This window comes from Pelophylax lessonae (genome assembly GCF_965119305.1).
Source record: "Pelophylax lessonae genome assembly, chromosome: 3".
Lineage (NCBI taxonomy): Eukaryota > Metazoa > Chordata > Amphibia > Anura > Ranidae > Pelophylax > Pelophylax lessonae.
Window position 1 is genome coordinate 315,858,401 of NC_138770.1, and position 19,232 is coordinate 315,877,632.

The 19,232-nt window shown below is 42.5% G+C and overlaps 1 protein-coding gene across 1 annotated transcript in view; it reads left to right on the plus strand.

The window, feature by feature from the left end:
• Positions 1–332: 332 nt before the first annotated feature.
• Positions 333–19,232, plus strand: part of AP2M1 (adaptor related protein complex 2 subunit mu 1) — a 36,970-nt gene continuing 18,070 nt past the window's right edge. Inside the window, exons 1-3 of the mRNA XM_082251898.1 lie at positions 333–461; positions 16,852–17,117; positions 17,290–17,372. Of these exons, the coding sequence (XP_082108024.1) occupies positions 388–461; positions 16,852–17,117; positions 17,290–17,372 (423 nt within the window). The 5' untranslated portion in view covers positions 333–387. The remainder of the gene's footprint in view (positions 462–16,851; positions 17,118–17,289; positions 17,373–19,232) is intronic.

Sequence of the window (19,232 nt, forward strand, 5' to 3'; positions counted from 1 at the left end):
TTCTCCTTCCCTTAATACTGCCAAGCATTCAGTGTTTTCCATCATCTGGAGCTACATAACTAGCAAATAACTGTGCAGCAGAGCAGAGACTTTCACATCTGGTAGGATGCTTTAGTCATACAACAGGAGAAGCTTGGCGTCTCTCCCACAGGGATGTGTATAGGAATGTGTATGCGGATTCGTTTTATGTTTTTGTTTCTTTTTTTCCTTTTCCAAAATTGATTTAATTTACATCATCCATATAGACTAGACAACAGATTCATTTTCTTCTGTAAAATTGTGCATTTATTTACATTTTCATGTATGATTTGTTTTATTGCTAATATGGTTTCCTTTCTCAGATCGGTCTTTGTCACAATGGGAAGAGAGAACTGAAGCCAATTCACCATGATCGGAGGGCTCTTTATATATAATCACAAGGGAGAGGTCCTGATCTCCCGGGTATACAGAGATGACATTGGGTAAGTAACGCTTTGTTAAGCTAAACCAATCATGGTGATTTAAAAAGTGAGATTTTGAGGAGCATGTAGTGGAAAAACAAAATGTGCTTCTAAGAATATCAGTAGATTCATATTTGAAAGGTGAACCCATGTGAAACGTTCACCTTTACCTATCTTCAAATGGGTAAAAAAAAGTGTAGCTGTTTCAAGTGACAGATGTACCCACAGGAAAAGACCTGCCAGATCCTAATGCCGGCTTTCACTCACCTCAAGCACTGTTTGATGAGGTGTACAGGTTCCTCTCAAAAAATTAGCATATTGTGATAAAGTTCATTATTTTCTGTAATGTACTGATAAACATTAGACTTTCATACATTTTAGTTGCATTACACACAACTGAGTAGTGCAAGCCTTTTATTGTTTTAATATTGATGATTTTGGCATACAGCTCATGAAAAACCAAAATTCCTATCTCAAAAAATTAGCATATTTCATCCGACCAATAAAAAGTGTTTTTAATCCAAAACAAGTCAACCTTCAAATAATTATGTTCAGTTATGCACTCAATACTTGGTCGGGAATCCTTTTGCAGAAATTACTGCTTCAATGCGGCGTGGCATGGAGGCAATCAGCCTGTGGCACTGCTGAGGTGTTATGGAGGCCCAGGATGCTTTGATAGCGGCCTTGAGCTCATCCAGAGTGTTGGGTCTTGCGTCTCAACTTTCTCTTCACAACATCCCACAGATTCTCTATGGGGTTCAGGTCAGGAGAGTTGGCAGGCCAATTGAGCACAGTAATACCATGGTCAGTAAACCATTTGCTAGTGGTTTTGGCACTGTGAGGAGGTGCCAGGTCGTGCTGAAAAATGAAATCTTCATCTCCATAAAGCTTTTCAGCAGATGGAAGCATGAAGTGCTCCAAAATCTCCTGATGGCTAGCGGCATTGACCCTGCCCTTGATAAAACACAGTGGACCAACACCAGCAGCTGACATGGCACCCCAGACCATCACTGACTGTGGGTACTGACACTGGACTTCAGGCATTTTGGCATTTCCCTCTCCCCAGTCTTCCTCCAGACTCTGGCACCTTGATTTCCGAATGACATGCAAAATTTGCTTTCATCCGAAAAAAGTACTTTGGACCACTGAGCAACAGTCCAGTGCTGCTTCTCTGTAGCCCAGGTCAGGCGCTTCTGCCGCTGTTTCTGGTTCAAAAGTGGCTTGACCTGGGGAATGCGGCACCTGTAGCCCATTTCCTGCACATGCCTGTACACGGTGGCTCTAGATGTTTCTACTCCAGACTCAGTCCACTGGTTCCACAGGTCCCCCAAGGTCTGGAATCGGTCCTTCTTCACAATCTATCTCAGGGTCCGGTCACCTCTTCTCGTTGTGCAGCGTTTTCTGCCACACTTTTTACTTCCCACTGAGGTGCCTTGATACAGCACTCTGGGAACAGCCTATTCGTTCAAAAATGTCTTTCTGTGTCTTACCCTCTTGCTTGAGGGTGTCAATGATGGCCTTCTGGACAGCAGTCAGGTCGGCAGTCTTACCCATGATTGCAGTTTTGAGTAATGAACCAGGCTGGGAGTTTTTAAAAGCCTCAGGAATCTTTTGCAGGTGTTTAGAGTTAATTAGTTGATTCAGATGATTAGGTTAATAGCTCGTTTAGAGAACCTTTTCATGATATGATTTTTTGAGATAGGAAGTTTGGTTTTTCATGAGCTGTATGCCAAAAATCATCAATTTTAAAACAATAAAAGGCTTACACTACTTCAGTTGTGTGTAATTAATTTTAAAATATATGAAAGTCTAATGTTTATCAGTACATTACAGAAAATAATGAACTTTATCACAATATGCTAATTTTTTGAGAGGAACCTGTATACACAGGGCGCAAAGCAAAAATCCATCTCCTCAGGCTTCATTGATGAAAACCGCATTTGAGCCTAGTGATATCGCACTAGGATCTAGTGTGTCACTTCCTGTGGGTACATCCGTCGGTGGATGCAGTTGCACTTAGATCTTTTTATTTTATTTATTTTTACCTATTAGTGTTTTGAAGATTTTCATGAATACACTTATGAATCCTGGTCATGTGAGTATGTAATACCCAAACTTTGTTTGCCAAGATACACATTGTGTTGTCGCACTTCACAATGATTAACGTTCCAAATCTGAAACTGTTGAGTTCCTTGGCAGTCCATACAGGGTTTGAATTTCAGGCGGTTCACCAGGAATCAGCCGAGATTCGAACCGTGTAAGGATAGGTCTGAATGTACCAAGTTAATCAACTTGGGTACAACCAGCATGCTGGGTTTTACCTGTGATTGCTACCAACTGCTATAGCGGCTAGCAACGGTCTTTTCCCATATGGGACTGCTTGCCCTTCTGGGAGAAGTCTATTGCCAGGCTGGAGGGATTCCCGCATGAACACGGTCACGGTTTCCTGTGGTTTCAGGAAAGAAATTTGCTCAGTGTATGGCCGCCCTTAAAAGCAGTAGCATGTTTGGGAGGGTTAACTGAGGTAGCTGCTTGTCGAGTATTTAAGTACAGGACTTTTGTGATGGATCTTCAGGGTCCCCTGTTTGTAAGTGGTTTTTGGACTTTGGTCAGGAACATATAGTAGGTTTGGTTCCAAAGATATGCTTATATAAATCCTCCACCCTTCTGTTCAGCAATTTTACACACTCCCTTTCTTCTCTTATCCTCTTTAGTTCATGCAAGGGTTTGTTGAGGTTTCTTGTGTAAGCACACCTGGAGCAACACATTACCAGTGCTGAAGACCAAGCAATAAAAAAAAAAAACTTTAGCTTAATGTAACAAAATGGCCATTAATTAGGTTGGGTATTTTTGGCACTAGTTTGTATTTAGACTTAGACATAGTGACAGTTGTCAAGTTTTATTTAATTGTTCAATTCATATTCTGTGGTCTACAATACTTAAAGATAAACTTTATTTTCCCTAGTCCTCTTCCAGGACTGCCTCATGAGAGCGGCTCCTCCCACTTAGCACTGTAAACCCGAATCCACATTCGTAAAAAAGATAGGTTCTATGCATGGTCCCTCAGTTATTGTTTCCTCTGGCCAGACAGGATCACGGATTTGTTTTTTCATTATCTGTCAGGCCTTCGTGCTAGGTGACGGGGCCTCCCGGGCTAATATCGGTTTTCCCTAGGGCAGTGTTCCTAGGTAGATGGAAGGATTAACTTGGGCTCCCCGGGGGTGTTGCCCAGTGGAGGCTAGGGGGGACCCTTTCTCTACTGTGGTTTTTGGGGTCCTGAGGGCAGCCATTGTAGGAGGCTAACCCTCTCCCCTGCGGATTTAGTGCAGTGCACTTACCTGTAGCTTCCCCCCCCCCCCCCCACTCCAGGATGTCCCAGCAAGACGGAGGGGGAATGCGCACTGCCTGGGCATGCCGATCCACACCTGCCAGGCCAGAGTCCACAGAGGAGGACATGGGCTGAGCTGGGTGTTACCAGCTTATTTAAAGGACCCTGCACTTATCTCCAGTTCCCTGCATGTGCATTATGGAAGTGGCTGCTACAGAGGAAGAGGATTGGGGGACACAGGAGGATCCAAGCCCTAAGGTAGAGTGGTGACTGTGCATCATCATATCCTTACCTGCCGCGTGGTGGAGTGGGCACTGAGTGTCGTGTTACTTGTTTGTTTTTGTAGAGGTCGGGGAGTCAGACACTGGTGTCCCTTTTTTTTTTTTTTTTTTTTTTGCCTTCCTTACAACTGGCAACTCTCTGAATCGGCTCCTTTTTTATCGTTTGTGCCTCCCCAGGTTGAGAGCTTCTAAGATAAGAATGGAGCAGGGCCTGCTGAGGTCCCTAAAAAGATGTGCCTTGTGGAAACACAAGTTGTCATCCTCATGGAAGAAAATATGCCAAGAATGCATAGATGCCTTAGCCAAGAAAGAAAGTGGCTCTATTTTCAAGAGGGTTTCTAGACACCATGAAGACTGAAATGGTTAAAACGTTTAAATCCTTCAGAAACACTATTCAAGATTCAGGACCCCTGGATCCTGCTATACCTAGTACTTCCAGTTCTAGCTTAGCAACTCCCATTCCCACCCCTGTGACTGCAGAGGGGGATCCAGGGGTGCTGGAGGAGATGGGAGAAGGATATGGGGGGGGGGGTGGGATCTAGTCCTGAGAAGTGGGAACTCAAGGAAGAGAGGTAGTCGAGTTCAGAACTTCCTTTTTCCTTCTGATGAGACAGGATCTCCTAAAATAAATTTGATACATTAGAGCTGGAAGAGGATAAGAGGATCGATCTATCTATCTATCTATGACAAACTTTATGCGAGATTACATATAAAAGAGACTCAATCTTTCCCTGTACATGCAGCGTTGGACACAATCTTGCAGGAATGGAGAGAGCCCGAGAAGAGGGCTTTTCTCCCTAAAAGCCTAAAAAAAGGTTTCCCTTTAAAGAGGAAGACTCCTCACTATGGGAAGTGTGTTCGACTGGTTGCAGTTTAGTCCAGGGTTGCAAAACATTCAGACTTGTCATTTGAAGACACAGAATTGCTTAAAGATGCCATGGAAAGGAAGGCCGAAGGCTACCTAAGGAAGGCATGGGACGCAGGAGCTGCAAACATCCAACCGGCCATTGCTTCTGCCTGTGTTGACAGGACCCTTTATTTCTGGTTGAGACAATTAAAGTTTTGCTGGAAATTATTCTCCTAAAGAAGCGTTTCTGGATTCCCTCCCGGTACGTAACAAAGCTGTCGCTGACACTTCGGCTGATGACGGCAGGTTTTCAGCTAGATGCACTGCTCTGATCAAGCAAGAAGGGCTATTTGGAAGAGGCATCCCCTGCCCAAGTTATCAACCAAGACAAAGTTATGTTCTCTGCCATTCAAAGGAAATTTTAGTTTTTGGTGAAGATCTAGATTAAGTGTTGGAACGTTCATCAGACAGGAAGCAAAGTTTTCCAGTCCCCAAAAAACAGCAACAGAAAGGGTTTTTACCTTTTCAAGAAAATGGGACCAAAAGAAGGCGTGGCAATATAGAAAACCAAAGGGAAAAGGGGATTTCTGTTTATTCCCTTGCAGTTTAAGGAAAAAGGGCAATGACTCCCCTTGCTGGGTAGGAGAGAGACTGGGGGCCTTCCTTTCCCAGTGGCAGCCTCATCAAACGCATACATCTTAGATCTAATCGCCAGAGGTTATCAGATAGAAGTCAATCGTATCTCCCAGAACATTTTTTAGTAACCCGGCTTCCGAAGAATGCAAACATGGCAGCTGCCATGACAAATCTGCTCCAAGAAATGATGGACCAAGGGGTCATATCCTCCCTATCTCAAAGGGAAAGCAGAGGTGGTTTTATTCTCACATCTTTCTAAGGAAGAAACAGGAAAATTCAGACTGATCCTTAACCGGAAAATGTTCAACAGAACAGTCAAATACAAAAAATTCAATATGGAAGCCATCTTTATGACCAAAGAACTACTGACGCAGGGGGCATTCATGGCCACAATAGACCTGAAGGATGCTTAAGTTACACATTCCCATCAGAGAGAGCTCAAATATTTCTCAGGTTTGCAGTAAAAGGTCCAAATCAGACAATCTATTTCCAAATCACTGCTCTACCTTTCAGGCTAGAATCTTCACAAAAGTGTTAGCAGAAGCATTACAGACCTTGAGGACAGAAGGGATATTGACAATACAGTATCTAGACAACCTTCTCTTGTTAGAACAAACTGCTACAGAATTGGAAAGGTCTTTAAACATAAAACAGCTGAAGTTGCATTTTCTCCCTGTCCAAAGTTTTTTTTCCTGGGTTATATAGTGGATTCCCTAAAAGCAAAAATCTTCTTACCAGAACAAAAGGAAACGCTGCTGTTGGAAGCCTCCTCATACTGAACCCCGTGACGTCCATCAGAAAGATGAGATTGTTAGGATTGATGACAGCAGCAATTCAGGCAGTGACTTGGGCCCAGACTTACATGAGAGCTCTTCAGAGGTTCATGTTATTAGTATGGGTTGGTCACCAACAATTCCTAAACAATCTTGTGACTCTGCCGAGTCCAGTGAAGGAATCCTTAGTGGTGACTGCTAGAAAGGAATCTCTCTGGGACGCCGCTGGACACAGGTGGATCCGTTAAGAATCCCAACAGACGCAAGTGCGTGGGGATGGGGGAGCCCACATGGGCCAGCAAGCAGCGTAAGGGAAATGGGGCCAGGAAGTGAGAGAACTGAGGACAATCTGGGAAGCCCTGCACACTTTCGTATCCACCATAAAGGAAAAACATGTATTAATCCTTTCGGACAATATCGCCGCAGTTTCCTATATCAACAAACGAGGTGTGCGTTCAGAAATCCTCAGGGAACTAGCCGGGATGATATTTTGCTTGCCAGAAGAGTGTATTTTTCCCTTGCAGCATTACACATCAAAGGGAAGTTAAACTCGCTAGCAGATTTTTCTGAGCAGATAAGAGATTGCACATACAAAATGGAGTCTGAACCAATAAGTGTTCACTCTGATCGCTCAAAACTTGGGTTATCCGGAGATGGGCCTTTTTTTTGCTTCCTCAGAAAATGCAAAAATGCATTCGCCCACCCCTGGCCAGGAAAGCTCTTATAAGCATTGCTTCCCTTCAGGCTCATTCTGAAAGTCTTACAGAAGATTCAAACTACAGAAGCAAAGGTCATCGTAGTAGCCCCGTTTTGGCTGAAGAGAACCTGGCTTCCTGCTCTCCAGAACCTCTCGATCTCAGATCCTTGGAAGCTTCCAGTAAGGGAGGACTTATTGTTTCAAGGAAAATTGCGACACCCGCTTGTGGGCTGTCTTTCTCTTACAGCTTGGCTACTGAAAGAGCTGTTAAAACGCAAATGACTGTCAGAGAAAGTGATCTGCACCATATTGGAAAGTAGGGAAAAAGTCCACAAATCTTTACTCCAAAATTTGGTAAATTCTGCAGCTGGAGGAAGGGGAAAGCAGGATTTTTGGGTTTATTATTCCAGCCATACTGTTGGGTGTTTTTTTTTTTTTTTTTTTTAATCAGGATGGTACAGATTTGGGTCTTGCACCCAACACCCTACAAGTGGTGGCATTATCCAGTTTCCTAGACCTAAGAGTGGCGGATCATACTCCTAATAAAGAGGTTCATCAAGTCAATTTCAAGAAAGAGACCACCTCAGCAGAAGAGGTTCCCCCTCTTGGGACCTCTTGGCAGTACTGTGGAGTTTTATGAAAGAACCGTTTGAGCCTCTCCAATAAAGGTCTTTTAAAACTCCTAACTTAAAAAAACATACTCCTAGTGGCCCTGGTGTCTGCCAGGAGAGTTAGTGAATTGCAAGCTTTATCAATAGCAGAGCCTTACTGTTCCATTTTCCAGATAAGGATCATTCTGTCCTTGAACCCGGGGTTCCTACCCAAGGTATCGACTGATTTCCATAGGTCACAGGACATCGTAATTCCATATTTCTGTGGACAAGCAATTTAAGAGAATTTTCACAAATTAGACGTCAGGAGATGCCTTTTATGCTACACTGAAAGAACCAAAGAATGGAGAAAGGTACCCAATCTATTTTATGCTGTATTCAGGTCTCCGGAAAGGACTAGGTGCTTTGAAAACCACTATCGTGAGATGGATGAAATCTGCTATTGAGGAAGTCTATTCCATAGCAGGACTGCCAGCTCCACCTAAGCTTAGAGCACATTCCACTAGAGCGTTAGCCACCTCTTGGGCAGAGAAAGCAGGGGGTACCCCAATCGAGATCTGCAAAGCAGCCACCTGTTCAAGTTTCCAGACTTTCGTAAGACACTACCGTCTGTACCTTCTGTCATCAATTGACCAGGGTTTTAGGGGAAAGTGCTTCAGACAGTAGTCACTCCTTAACCAGTATTATTTCTATGTCGCTCCTGGAAGGCCGTCCTGGAAGATGACTTGGGAAAACTAAGTTATTACCTGTTAACTTGATTTCCAGGAATCTTCCATGATGGCACTGTTCCCACCCTATGATTTTCTAATGGTTATTTTTAGGGGGTGTACATGTTAGGCCTTCGGTTATTTGTTATTACTGAGGGACCATGCATAGTGCCTGTCTTTTTATACTAATGTGGATTTGTGTTTCCTGTGCTAGGTGGGAGGAGCCACTCTCATAAGGCCATCCTGGAAGATTCCTGGAAATCAAGTTAACAGGTAATAACTTAGTTTTTTTTTTTTTTTTTTGTGGTGACTGCTAGAGATCTTTCTACCAGTATACCAGATGGCTTAAAGAAGCCTTTAGGTATTTTAAGTATCTGAACCAAAATAATTGAGCGCACTGCCACTTTAAAGAGACCCTGTCACCAGACTTAAAAGTATAAGATAAAGCATAAGTCAGGCAAAACTTTTTTCTTAGTCTGGAATAGAACCGAGAAGGTTTAGGACCTTTGCTATGACGGGGTCCACTCCAACATGTTCTTTCTGACGTCATCGGGAGGCTGCTGCTTCTAAGTTCAGCCGATAGGCCTCCCGATAACTTAACGCTATAGGCGCATTTGTTCAGCATCAGTATTTTGAGCAATTGTGAACAAGGCCTGCCTTTGCTGAAATCATGCTTTTTTTTTTTTTTTTTTTTTATTCGCATGCTCTGTTTTGACGCCCTGCAATAGCATATATGCGTACGACCTACAGGAACATAGTAACCCTTTTTAATATCAGGATTCTGTGAGAAACCTCAATGTTGTTTGTCTGTTGCTTCTGGACATGCTGGTTGTCATTCTTGGATCAGAACAATACTATTCCCAATGCACGTGTTCCTGGATTATGGCTGTAGGTGTTAATGGGTGTTGTAGGGACCCCCCGGCTGGAACCCAAGGTAATCCGAGTGAAAATGTCAGCAGCACAGTGTGGATCGCCACATGCCTGATGAAGAGGTCCTGCAAGGCTCAAATGTTGCTCCTATGCGATTGCTAGGTAAAGCTTCTGACCTGCTCTGGAGATCCGTGGTGCGCTGGTGAGATTCTCATATTCTTAGAAAATAAACCCCTTTCATATTGAGTAAACTAGTAACTATTTAAGCCCATACTAAACCTAACCACTTATATACTTAATATAATTGCGCTGATATTTATGCTAATTTGGCCTTTGCAACTGTTGTAAAAATAGCCAATACATATATCAGTCTGGCTAAATAAATTTTATTAAGAACTTCCTCAAGTTATATAATTTAATTTTTTTATTTTTTCTACGGATTACAATAATACCTCTTATTGAGTACATTGGTGATTTACCAGCACACTGCAAGTCAAGTGTTACATCACCGCACGTATTGCATTCTCACCGTGCCTGCTTGATTGGCTACAAATTGAATGGCTTGTTTAGGTGGGTCCTCAAATTAGTTTTTGAAAATCTAAAAGTGAGTAAAGATTGTACAGTCAATTGTAATGAGTATGGTGAGTTTAAAGTGGTTCTAAACCTAATTTCCTTTTTCTTTTAATAAAATAAACAGATCTATACTTGCAATGCTTTTGCACAAAGCAGCCCTGATCCTTTTCTTCTGGGTTCCCCCTGCCAGTGCTCCAGGATCCTCCTCTTCGTCTGGTGCCCTCAGAGCTGCTTTCCATAGGGGGGCACCCGTGCAGGCCTACTCACGAATCCTGCTGCTGCATCCATTGACACGGCCTCGCCCACCACTCGTGTGTCACAGGATTTGATTGACCGCAGCGGGAGCCACTACGCTTGTGCACATCGCTTAATCTGATCGGGTTCCGATATGAAAAGGGGGGTGCTGCAGCACAGAGGCATCTTTTTACCTTTAATGAATACGATGCATTAGGGTGAAAATCCTTAAGGCCCTTTTCACACTAGCGGACCGTTCAGATCCGCCAGGCAGATCTGAACGGATGCCCCATGCATCTCTATGGGGCATCGGATGTCAGCGGAGACATGTCCGCTGACATCCGATCCGGTCCATCAAATCTGGACGGATGGAAACCCTATTTTCCATCCGTCCAGTGGATCGGATGAGAACGGACAGGCGGTCCATTCTCATCCGATTCCCCCATAGAGAACAGCGGAGACAAAGCTGCCATCCGTCTGCTCAGCGGGGGATTGGCGGATCGATCCCCCGCTGAGAAAAACTGAGTCCGCCGACGGACTCCCATGTGTGAAAGGGGCCTAAGGCTTTAGAATCACTTTAAAGTTTACTGCCTATGTCAGTCTGCACAATCTCGGGTTCACTAGCACCTATGGAAGGAAAGAACTACCGAAATTTTAATTCCCTTTTATAGTCGGGTAGAACCATGCATTATACAGGACATAATTAGAAAGCAGTAACAGACTTTTGCCAAACATTCACTAGCAGTGAATCGCTGTCAATTGGAACACATTCACCAGGAAGATTTACCTGCAGTGAATGTTTAGTAAACGTCTGATTCATTAGTTTATGAATCTACCCCAAAATTGTTTGTAAATCGAACATAGATATTAGTCAGGTTGTAAAGTGTGGGGTCAGCTTCTCAATTTTTATTATGGCCACTTTTGTTTAATCACCGATCTATACTCTACTAGATAATTGTAGGATGCATGTGTACCCATCAAAACAGTTGTTCAGGTCACTGGCAAAATGCAAGGTACTATGTTAAAGCTGGACTCCAGGGAAATGTCAAAACATTTCATTGCAGGGGTTAAATGTTTGCCTTTTGCCTAGGGTACCTTTCATTAGCACTTTTACTTATCCCTTGCTCCTGCAAGCTTCTTCCTCTCCATGTGAATGGCCCCTCCCCTCTCTTAAGTGCCCCCATCTGGTGGTTACATTCTGAGGTAATCAGATAACATGCAAAAAACAGCAGTCGTGTTGTGAGGATGCTGAGGGCCTGTCCACAACAGAGTGTTGAGTAGCAAGAAGAGCACCAGCTGCAAGAGGAGCAAGGAATAGGGTAAGTAAAACCCCAAGTAGAACTTGAATGTTCCCATAGAAAAAGGACTATTTAATCTTTCCAGTGATGGGAAGCACCACTACAAGGATCGTTTTTTGACATTTTCTGGGGGTCAGCAATAAGAAATGATTTAAAATGAAGGACATTTGGACATTCTTTGATATGGTGCATCATTTAGAATAGAAAAGTCCTTCAGTCTTTTTTGGATGAGTCCTTTTAGTTTAAGTACAGGCGACATCTCCCCTATACTTGCCAGTGATACTTGTTTGCTATTATTACATGGGTGTCCATTTTGTGTGGATGTTGGTTTGATTCTGTTGCTTGTGCCTTTTGCTGTGTTCTTTTTTTGTTATCACCCTGTCACACTGTCTTTCAAATAAGCCCTTGTTGCCAATCTTTCCTGGCATTCACCTAGATGCTGCTATTGGCTTTTATCCTAAGTACGTCGTCTTCCTATATGTAGTGTGCCCCTACCAGGGTCTTTGGTGGGTGTTATGTTCTTTTTAGTATTTTTTTATTTCTAATCTTTTTTTTCATTGCTGTCACTGTCCTTTTCCTTGCTGGTGCCATCTTTTTCCATCTCATCACCTCATTGGCTGCTGTAGCAATAGGTAAGATCACTTTTCCTGCTGCCTTTAGTGCCAGCTCTGTGCCTGGATGCTTGTGCCGAATGTGCAAAGCCCTTAACTGTCTACAGCTTTGCTGTCTTACATCAGTTGCATCTTTGCTCTAACCCAATAAAACAAGATAACCTACTGAGTGGTGATGAAGTTTGAGCTATCTTGTACTAATTTGTTTTGCGTTTCCTTCTCTAAGCTAGAGACCCAAGCAGCTACACTCCTAATAAATTTTTTTTGCAGAACTGGAATTTAAATTGCTAGCATGTTTGGTTCAAACCAGCTTAACAACTCTTAATTTGAATTAACAACTCTTAATTTGAATAGCTGAGTGTATCGTGTAAGGTTTTGGTGTCTCTTATGGGTCCCTGGTAGGTAAAGCATTTAATTATTGTTTTTCTAGTAATGTAATGATTTGGAAAGAGGTTGTTTGCAAGGTTTATACAGCGCAAACTTGTTGCATATAACTATAAAACTAACGCATTTTAAATTGGTTGCTTCTTGCTGCGTTTGAAACCTCTGAGGAATAATAATTTGACATAAGGGCCCATTCCCCCCTGTGGTGTTGTGGTACATCGTGCTTTACCACGACACGTGGAATCCTGCATTGTGCTTTAGTGCAATGCGGTGCCATGCCTTTTAATGGTACCCCAGTGCACCTTGCTAATGGATGTGCCATGCAGTACAACTCGCAGCATTGCACTTACGTGCATTGCAGTGTGCTAGCAAAAAAGACGCATGCACCACAAGTTCATTGGTATGCATTGCACTGCAACTCACATCGCCGAAAGATGTGTTGGTGTGATAATATGCCATGTATTCTGAATGGCACGCCAATGCATTTAGCATGCCCTGCGGTAAAGCACGTGGTAGTGCAATGACCCTACGTGAGTAGGCCCCGTTCACACCATCGCATTGGAAAACACACGTGCATAATGTGATTTCTTCCTATGAATTTTGATACGTGACTTTAAAAACTCAACTAAAATGCATATTGCGTTTTTTAATTCATTTTCCATGTGTTGACTTTGTGCCAACAAAAACACATAAAAGATGCAGCAAGCAGAATTTGTCAAAAGCGTAATGCACTAATTTTACCAGCTTCAAAGATTATAACTAGTTTTCCTGTGCTTTTAGTGCACTGTTATCTGGTCTTGTAGTACACACACAAACAAAATGCAATGGTGTGAACAAGCCCTTAACGTAATCCCACCAATGGTGTTTTTGTTTTCATATTGTGTATGTGTTCCATTATTGCCTGTGTTGGGTTTGTTTATTTTTTACAATGCCTTTAAAAGTTGTAGTCTGACCAAAATATTTTTTTAAAAAATTCACCTCCCCAGTGGAGACAAGACAGTAAACCCTTTATAATTGCTAACCCTTCATCTCCTTTTGTTTTGATTGCTGCTTAGTGATAAAACAGTAACAGTCTGAGATAATTTCCACCCCAGGCACTTATAAATCAAAGCCTGCTGCCATAGGGCTCTTTCAGACGGCCGCTCCGCTGCGGGACTTTTTTTTTTTTTTTTTTCACGGAGCGGATGACAGTTGTGTCATCCACTCTGTGTGTCCGCATATCATCCCATCCGTTTGCGGACATAATATAATGTAAGTCTATGGGGATTGCGGATGACACCACTGACATCCGATTTTCCTTCCTTTACGTTTTTTGAACGGAGGAAAAATAGGGTTCTGTTCCGTTCCAAAAAACTGAACAGAACTGAAAGGTGGAAAATTGGATGTCAGCGGATGGTATTCTGCTGACATCCGCAATGCCATAGACTTACATTATGTCTGCAAATCATCCGCAAAAAAATAGGATGATTTGCGGACACACGGAGCGGCCGTGTGAAAGAGCCCATAAGGTGCCTTTTTATACATTAGGGCATTTTATATACAGCTTTGCCAGTAATTGTCCTCTGCTGCTCAGTTTCAGTTAGACAGTAGGTAAGATCCAGTACTTTACGTGCTGTGTATCTTAATCCAACAAATTCAGCTGTCTGTAGTGGTCCAGATGTTGTGTTTGGGTGCTCCCTTGCTTTTTTAAGCTGCCTAAAATATCAAGCAGCCAAATGTTAAGGTATACACAGACTGGATGAATTAACATGGCACCTCAGGCAAGAATTTTATTTAAAGTGATCTTTTGTGAATGTAAAAAAAACTGCCATAGTCAGTGATTGTAAAACACGTTAAATTTAAAATGGAAAGATTGAGTTCCCAGCATAGCTGGAGAACTGACCACACTGTTCTCATTCTTAGTGTGGTCCGTTCTTAATAGGAAAGCAGAGCTACGGACAAGTACACCAGGAATATGAAATGTTCTGTTTACATTTTCTTTAACTTGGTGTCAATGGACTTTGGCCTTGTCAATGGCATTCGTTTGAGATGCTTATATAATTCAGAATTCACTGTGCTTTTGACCTGGAGTTGACTACCTGACCTGAATTTGTCCCGCTTTAAGTGAGTTTTCCATTACCATAGACCTGTATGGGAAACAAACCAAACCCTATTGATGGAGGCCATAAAGGTTTAGGCTCTAGAGTGTTTAAAAGAACAAGCAACCAGTAAAGTGGAAATACCCATTCTGCGTGCTGGTTCTAGGTCAGTAACTTGTGCATTGACATCTGTGTCAGTATGACAGCCCTGAAAACTGCATGTTTAATCATTAGCTAGTTAGTCGTCTTTTAAGGAGCCAGAGAATGTGAACTTCGATATACAGTATCTCACAAAAGTGAGTACACCCCTCAACATTATTTGTAAATATTTTATCCTTTAATGTGACAACACTGAAGAAATGACACTTTGCTACAATTTAAAGTAGTGAGTGTACAGCTTGTAAAACAGTGTATATTTGCTGTCTTCTCAAAAGAACTCAACACACAGCCATTAATGTCTAAACTGCTGGCAACAAAAGTGAGTACACCCCTGTAAAAATGTCCAAATTGGGCCCAATTAGCCATTTTCCCTCCCCGATGTCATGTGACTCGTTAGTGTTACAAGGTCTTAGGTGTGAATAGGGAGCAGGTGTGTTAAATTTGGGGTTATCGCTCTTATTGGAAGTTCATCATGGCACCTCCATGGCAAAGAACTCTCTGAGGATCTGGGGAAAAAAAAAATTGTTGCTCTACATAGAGGGCCTAGGCTACAAGATTGCCAAGATCCTGAAACTGAGCTGCAGCACGGTGGCCAAGACCATACAGCGGTTTAACAGGACAGGTTCCACTCCGAACAGTCCTCACCATGGTCGACCACAGAAGTTGAGTGCACGTGCTCGGTGTCCTATCCAGGGGTTGTCTTTGGAAAATAGACGTATGTTTGCTGCCAGCATTGCTGCAGAGGTTGAAGGGGTGGGGGGTCCTCCTGTAAGTGCTCAGACCACATGCTGCACACTGCATCAAATTGGTATGCATGGATGTCTTAGAAGGAAGCCTCTTCTAAAGATAATGCACAAAGCCTGCAATCAGTTTGCTGAAGACAAGCAGACTAAGGACATGGATTACTGGAACCATGTCATGTGGTCTGATGAGACCAAGATACTTTATTTGGTTCAGATGGTGTCAAGCATGTGTGGCGGCAACCAGGTGAGGAGTACAAAGACAAGCATGTCTTGCCTACAGTCAAGCATGGTGGTGGGAGTGTCATGGTCTGGGGCTTCATGATTGCTGCCAGTATTGGGGAGCTACAGTTTGAGGGAACTATTAATGCCAACATAACCAGTAACTCACCCTAGCTCCACCACACTGTGGGAAGATAAAGAGCTAAGTGTCAGTGCTCTGGATGAACGTCCAAACCAAATGTTATGTGAATAAAGCCGGCACACAAAGTCTTCCAAGTAAAATACTTTATTCCAACATGGATAGCGGTGACAACATGACAAATTCTGATGCGTTTCGGCTTTACGCCTTCCTCATGCTATGAGGAAGGCGTAAAGCCGAAACGCTTCAGGATTTGTCATGTCACCGCTATCCATGTTGGAATAAAGTATTTTACTTGGAAGAAGACGTTTCGTGTGCCGGCTTTATTCACATAACATTAATGGCAACGTACTGTGACCTACTGAAGCAGAGCATGATCCCGCCCCCCTTCGGAGACTGGGCCGCAGGGCAGTATTCCAACATAACGATCCCAAACACCCCTCCAAGACGACCATTTCCTTGCTAAAGAAGCGGAGGTTAAAGTTGATAGGCTAAGCATGTCTCCAGACCTAAACCCTATTGAGCATCTGTGGGGCATCCTCAAACGGAAGGTGGAGGAGCGCAAGGTCTCTAACATCAACCAGCTCCATGATGTCGTCATGGAGGAGTGGAAGAGGACTCCAGTGGCAACCTGTGAAGCTCTGGTGAACTCCATGCCCAAGAGGGTTAAGGCACTGCTGGAAAATAATGGTGGCCACACAAAATATTGACACTTTGGGCCCAATTTCGACATTTTCACTTGGTGTACTCACTTTTGTTGCCAGTGGTTTAGACCTTGTAACACTAACCAGTCACATGACCCCGGGGAGGGAAAATGGCTAGTTGGGCTCAATTTGGGCATTTTTACGTAGGGGTGTACTCACTATTGTTGCCAGCGGTTTAGACATTAATGGCTCTGTGAATTATTTTTAGGGAACAGCAAATTTACACTTGTATACCAGCTGTACACTCACTACTTTACATTGTAGCAAAGTGTCATTTCTTCAGTGTCACATGAAAATATATAATAAAATGTTTACAAAAATGTGAGGAGTGTACTGACTTTTTTGTGAGATACTGTATAATACAAAATGGCTTAAAGATTTACATCTTGGCTGTCATCTTTGTTTAGACACATTGGCTATCTAATATCTAGGATTTCTCTGAACCTGCAGGCATGTTTGTCAGACTTTTGCCAAGTTGCACAGAAAACTTTCATGTGATGTGCTCTATCTTTCGTACAGAAGGAACGCAGTGGATGCTTTCCGTGTCAATGTCATCCATGCCCGGCAGCAGGTGCGCTCTCCCGTCACCAACATTGCTCGTACTAGTTTCTTCCATGTGAAGCGTTCCAACATCTGGCTGGCAGCTGTCACCAAACAAAATGTCAACGCTGCCATGGTGTTTGAGTTCCTGTACAAGATGTGTGATGTCATGACTGCATACTTTGGGAAGATCAGCGAGGAAAATATCAAGAACAACTTTGTTCTGATCTATGAACTGCTTGATGGTAAGAAAGCGTGATGTGTTGGGTTCTAGCAATACCAAATTTGTCCTGCTTTTACCATAGGTAAAATGTTCATTATAAAGAATGCTAGCCTGGCCTTTATCAGGATTGGTTATGATTTACTGCCAGTGGATGATCATTTAGTAGTCTCGTGTGTTTCGGCTTTGTCCTACAGAAATCCTGGACTTTGGTTACCCTCAGAACTCTGAAACTGGAGCCCTGAAAACCTTCATCACTCAACAAGGGATTAAAAGTCAGGTACTGTACCTGGAAGTCTACTGTACCTTTCTTGTCTGTTACCACCATGCTTTCTTTATATTTACAATTTTATGTAACACATTGTACCCTCCTTTATTCGTATTCTAAAGTATTTACACTTCTAGTCTTTGTGTACTATACCTGTATACTTGGTATCACCAGTACTGTAAACTACCTAATTTTCTTGCAAAATAAATGCGTAAAAAAGTCGGGTAATGGCACGTGAGGGGCAGTTTTTTTTTTTTGGCATGTAATGAAGGTAAACAGACAGGCATGGTTATTGCCCTGTGCTAAGGTGACAAACCTGGCTCCCTCTAGACACAGTGGAGCAATGAGCATAGCAACCCAGAAACGCAGTATGTTCACATGATTACCAAGTTAAAAAAAAGGGAAAAAAATCTTGAAAAAGGAAAACCAATGCACCCACCACACTTAAGGGTTGGTTAAGCAATACTTTCAATTTTCGTTTTTAGGTTTAGATATGCTTTAAAATGCCTTCTCCTTAATTGTTTTGTGTATAAAATTGTAGATCGTTCTTCCTGAACTATAGTTTAAGGCAGTTTAGTCCAAATCCTCGTACATGGTGACATTACAGCATACATTTCTTGGGACCTCTAGTGTTTTCAGTCAGTTTGAGCAGACTTTTGCATTAGGAAGAGCAGTAAAGTACTATCATTATGCTGGACTGCTTCCAATAAAACCTGGTTGGAGAATGTACCTGTAATCTTTTGATGTTTGGACAACAGTGTGAGGCAGTTTTTCTTTTTACAGCCACAAATTGGTTTCAAACCTGGCTTGGATATTTGAATGTGACTCCTGAGGGAGCTAGCAGAGAGATTGTTAGACAACACCAGCTCTGGAAGATAAACCTCTCTGACCTTTTGAGAGTTGTGGATTCTAGCTGCAGAGAATTACACGGAATACAAATTGGGATAAACTTGATGAACTTTCCTTTTTTTAGCAATTACCTATTATGGCATTATTTAACAAGAGTGCAAGGTTAGAAATGGGCAACTGAAATAGTGCAAGACCTGAGGCATAATGCATATCAGCAGAGACCAGAGGAACTTAAATTGTATGTCAAGGCAAAATAAAGCAAAAACCTAAATTGCACAGCTCTTAAATACATGCACATGACACAATGTTTTATCTCATTAAACATGCTACAGGTAACGAAAACAAAAAAATTGCTGTGCCAGAAAGTGTGCGCTCCTATCTTCCCCTTTTAATATAACCTAGTATTTTTGGCTCTTATTTTGCAAAGCATGTGGGGTATCGGCCCATAGTTATTTCACAATCAACCTTGTAAAGTATTACCAAAATAGGAGATGCTTGGAACAGAACTCAGCAATTATGTAAATTTAAACCTGTTTAGGATAAACCTAAATCTATATTCAAAGTTAAAAAAAAAAGCTATGTGGACCATTTGGTCATCTGACATCACTTTTTAAAAAAATTTTCTAGATTAGATCATGGATTGCTTTCTCTTGTTGCCTGAAATTATCATTTAGACTCAATTCACACTACCGCGACTTGTCAGCCTGACAAGTCGCGGTCCATACAGTGCTACAGGATCCGTTCCAATAGGAGCGACACAAGTCGCTCCGACTTAGAAAAAGGGTCCTGTACTACTTCGGAGCGACTTGCATAGACATTCATTTTATTAAGTCCGTGCAAGTCGCGCCGAAGTCGCGGTGCACGTGACTTCACAGATCGCCCCCGAAGTCTTGCCGCTTCAGTGTGAACCGGCACTTAACCATACTACTGCAAATTGCCCCCCTTCATTGGTTAAAAGCCCTCAGCTTACAGCAGGTTCATTTAGTTGTAAACTACACAGGTATTCATCCATCAAGAAATGCT